General features: G+C 47.2%; 1 protein-coding gene across 1 annotated transcript; it reads right to left on the reverse strand.

The window, feature by feature from the left end:
* Nucleotides 1-2930, reverse strand: zgc:194312 (uncharacterized protein LOC794943 homolog). Its single transcript, XM_040140438.1, has 2 exons — nt 1812-2930; nt 1-781 (listed from the first exon to the last, which is right to left on the reverse strand). The coding sequence occupies exons 1-2, from the start codon at nt 2759-2761 to the stop codon at nt 640-642; spliced, it is 1092 nt and encodes a 363-aa protein (XP_039996372.1). The 5' UTR covers nt 2762-2930; the 3' UTR covers nt 1-639.
* Nucleotides 2931-4156: the final 1226 nt, after the last annotated feature.

Here is a 4156-nt window from a genome sequence, read left to right on the forward strand (position 1 = left end):
GGAAGTACTTATTTGCCCCGAGCATGAACTTACATGAGAAAATTCAATTTTTCTTTGTATTAATATTTAAAGCAAAGTATTTACTGCCATATAAGCAGATTTCTGGGCGCTGGAAATATTCAAGTGGATCAAGAACTTACAATTTTTAATATCCACAAGGTTAAGAACACACAGAAACAACATTCACCAGACAATATGTGAAACTGTGTCCTCCATCCCAGTCATTTTTAATCCCATTTTCAATCCCAAATGGTGCAGGGCTGTTTGTAGCCCAGAGGTCTGAGAAGTTGGGCTCCGACCTGAAGTCTTTATGGTTTAAATCCCTGGACCAGCTGGATAAGAGAACTGCCGCCTTCTTCTGAAACCGCAGTTTTCTGCTGCTGGGCACGGAGCAGCTCCACTGTGAATCTGGAAGTGTGCTCACGAGACAAAATGGTCAAAAAGAGAGCAAAGCATAAACACGCTGATGTCCCCGTGTTGCTGCACATCCTGGTCTAAATCTTCTCCTAACCGACTGGCATTGTAAGCCCAGGGAGACTCCTTTTAGCTCCTTTCAGGCCCGAGCTGAGAAAACCAGCCACTTATCCACATGTTCCTGTGCCGGTCGGGATGCCGACACTGACCGGCTTTTTTTCCCCATCAGACATAGTTCGTATCACTTTGACACGAATGTGAGTTGTGTGAGGAACTCCGGACTGACAGTGACCTAGTTTCCCCTTCCACCGCTGGGACTTGCGGAACCTCTAGGGAGATGATTGTCTGGGCTGTCAGTGTTCGCTCCCTGAAGGGGAAAAAAAGAGAGTGAAAAAATCCTGAAATTACACCATAGCTTGAGGACTTCACTCCTGTGCCCCTGTTGTGGTGGTGTGGTCAGATGTGTAATGTTCAACTTTCAAAAACACTTAATAGGGCAACATTTTAGGTTGTTCTAAGTGGTTTCATCTTGAAATAATGCAACAAATTCCCAGTTTAATCACTCATTTAGTCATAGAAGTAGCAGTAGTCACAGTAATGTTGAAATGTATGCAAATGAATTTTACTTTCGATCAAGTGGCCTGGGAAATCATCCGTTTTGACACTTGAATTCAGCACTTCTCTGCAATATTTTGCATACTCTGTTCACTAGAGCTACAGTAACCTCCGCAAAATTAAAAGAAGGTTTCTGGTTTCTGGTTAAATACATACTTGTGACCCCATAACGGTTGAAGGAATAGTTTGACATTTTTGGAAATACACTTCTATTTCTTTTTTGCTTATTTTGGTTGAGTTGGCTCCTATGTGTGACCCGGTTTTCCAGTGTCTTCTGACATTTCATGTGACCGTGGTTACTTTGGGTGTGGAAATCTCAACTAATAGATATCTTCACCCACTGGTAATTTAGGATAAGTTGTTGTCTTTTCAGCTCTGACCTCCTCGAAGAGCTGCAACCCATTTATCAGCCATTTATTAACATTTCTAACTTCCAACTTGATAATTTATTGTAAGATAAAAAAAAACAAATAAAAAACATTTCTCAGTGACCGATGAACTGGATTGGAGATGACTTACTAACTTCTTCTGAGTCTTTATTTCTGACTGTGGAGCTGCAGACCTGATGACTAACTAAAACGTGAGAAACCCTCCCTTCCTTATTAATTAGGCTACTGTTGTAATGACTCACCGCTAACATATATGCCACAACCTGGCAACCCAATGGTTGCTCTTTACACTGGTAAATGATGTGTTAACCACCGATAAAGTCATTCTAGAGGGTGATGCCTAGGGGGGCCAAGGAGGAACACGTGCGGACTGACGCATCCATCGGGACGTACCGTGTTCTGTGGAAAGGGTGTTTCCAGCTGGCTCGCACAGTCCAACCGACGACACTCTTCAAGTATCGGGAACAGCAGGGGAACCTGTGACTCAACTGCTCCAGAAGTTCCTCTTTACGCAACCCGTAAACTACTGGTGCAACGCACTGCGCCAAGCTGAAGAAGGCGAAGACAACCACGGCGGACAGCTCTTTGGTCTCTGCCTGAATGAACTTCCGATTGTAAAGCACCGTGAGCACGAAGTTCACAAAGTTGGGGAGGATGTACACGGCCAGCTGGGTGCCGTGCAGGGCTATCGTCCTGCACCCGGCCCGGTTGCGCCGATTGAGCACCCCTAACCGCCGCCCCTCCACTAGTATCCTCACGTAGCTGTAAAGTATCAGCACCGTGCAAATACCAATGAACATCACCTTCTGCAGCCCGCCTTTCCTCTGCTGCTCCGGGCCGCACTCCCCGTGATAGTCGGCTCCGATGGCTTGGGAGTCCGGCTTGAGGAGCAGACTGAGGGGGATGACCAAAGCCACCAGCCAGGTGAGCGCGCCAAGCAGCCAGGGCCAGTGCCCCGCGGCGCAGCTGGCGGTGTAGCGCATCGGGTGGCACACGGCGCAGTAACGGTCCAACGCCATCACCGTGAGCGTCAGGAGGATGTTGGAGGCGCTGCTGATCAGAATAGTGACCATGACCAGGCAGGCGGTGCGGCCCGGCCGCGCGCCCAGGTGGATCTGGTAGTAGAAGACGCTGCTCATGCCCAGGTAGACCAGGGCCGACACCAGCAGGTGGACGACCAGCACGAAGCGGGCGTGACACCGGAGCCGCTCCTCGCGAACGATTGTCCAGTTGATGATGAGGTTGAAGAAGAGCAGCACCGACAAGGACACGGTGGACACGTAAAAGCGCACACAGGTGTAGTCACTCACCTTTGTGCTCAACGTGGAGTTGTTTGCTGACATTATTCCTCAGCTTGGCTTGGTTGGATTTATAGGAAATAGATGATGATGATGATGATGATGATGATGAAAGTGGAGCTGACGGGAAAGGAAATGTATACGCTGCATGATCCTCTCTCACTGAAGACTGAGTCAGAAACATCACTGCTCACGTTTCTGTTTCTCTCGCTCTCTCTCTCTCTTTCTCACTCACTCACTCACTCTCACACACACACACACACACACACACACACACTTCTGAAGTTCCTCATTTACATAATGTATTTCCCAGCCCCTAACCCTGACTGTTACCATCGCAACTAAATGCTTGACCCCAACCATTATAAATAAAAACAATTTCTTTTTTCCTTATCTTGACCCTTAAAATGAAAAAGTAATTTTTAAATGGAACTGCAAATTTTATTTTACAGAAAGCTATTGACAGATTTTGATATTCCATTTACTTGTGTGTCTGCCTGTCGTGTTTAGTGTCATAGCTGACATGTCCCCTGCTTTTCATGGCGGCAGGGCCGTAACTCCATGTCTGGTGGCTTTTATGTGCTGAATGTTGCTGCTCGTTTTGATGCTGTGAGCAGGGATGGGTGGCAGGAGTCCCGCGAGCGCCGCAGCTGGCCGGCCAGAGGTGCGGCTGCTGCTCTGTGGGCCGCTGCTCTGTGGGCCGCGTGCACTTCGGCAGAAGCGGAGGGTGAAGCAGAGCAAAATTTCGACCAAACACCCGTGCAAATGTGGCTGACAGCGTGCAGCTGAGCCTGACAGACTGAGCCCGAGCTGTCACCGCACGGAGGAAAAACTTTACACCCCCTGATTTAGGTAGCACCACAGCCCGTGGGCAGATTATGAGATAATAGGTGCCTGGGGACAGATGCCAGGCCTGTGTCCCTTTGACCTTTGACTCTCGAGTACACTCACACACACACAACTGTTTTCACTTAATCTGGCCGATTAGACCGCTGCTCCGGTTGTAGGTGGGCCACAGGACTCCATCAACAGCTATTAAAAAGGTGTCATTTGTTTTTGACATTTGGTTTAAAGATAATATCGTATTAGTTTCTCAGCTTCTAAATTCTGAAGTTGTAAGAGTTTCTGTTGAAATACCAAATTTCCTGTGACCCCAAAGGAGTTTGCGTTTGTATTGAATGCTAATCCAGGAAGTGTTCTTGGTCTTTTTTAAAGATAGCTCTTCTTTGTCCCAGTGTGTCCTCCCTCGATACATTCATGTAAACGTTTTGTGAAGTAATTTCCTTTGGACATGCAAATGATGACAGATACGATCCTATCGGGATGGATTTGTACAGGAAACCCTTGGAAGAAAGCGCGGAGAAGTTTCTTTCACGTCGCTGAAAACCAAAAGAACAAAAAGGTCATTAACACCAATATAAATTCACAAATACAAAGCCT

This window comes from Xiphias gladius, chromosome 12 (genome assembly GCF_016859285.1).
Source record: "Xiphias gladius isolate SHS-SW01 ecotype Sanya breed wild chromosome 12, ASM1685928v1, whole genome shotgun sequence".
In the NCBI taxonomy this organism is placed as follows: Eukaryota; Metazoa; Chordata; class Actinopteri; order Istiophoriformes; family Xiphiidae; genus Xiphias; species Xiphias gladius.

Coding starts and splice junctions, on each gene's coding strand:
- zgc:194312 (XM_040140438.1), bottom strand. CDS start 2,761: ATGTCAGCAAACAACTCCACGTTGAGCACAAAGGTGAGTGACTACACC. Junction 782..1,811: donor CACCCTTTCCACAGAACACG/GTACGTCCCGAT, acceptor TTTCCCCTTCAG/GGAGCGAACACTGACAGCCC.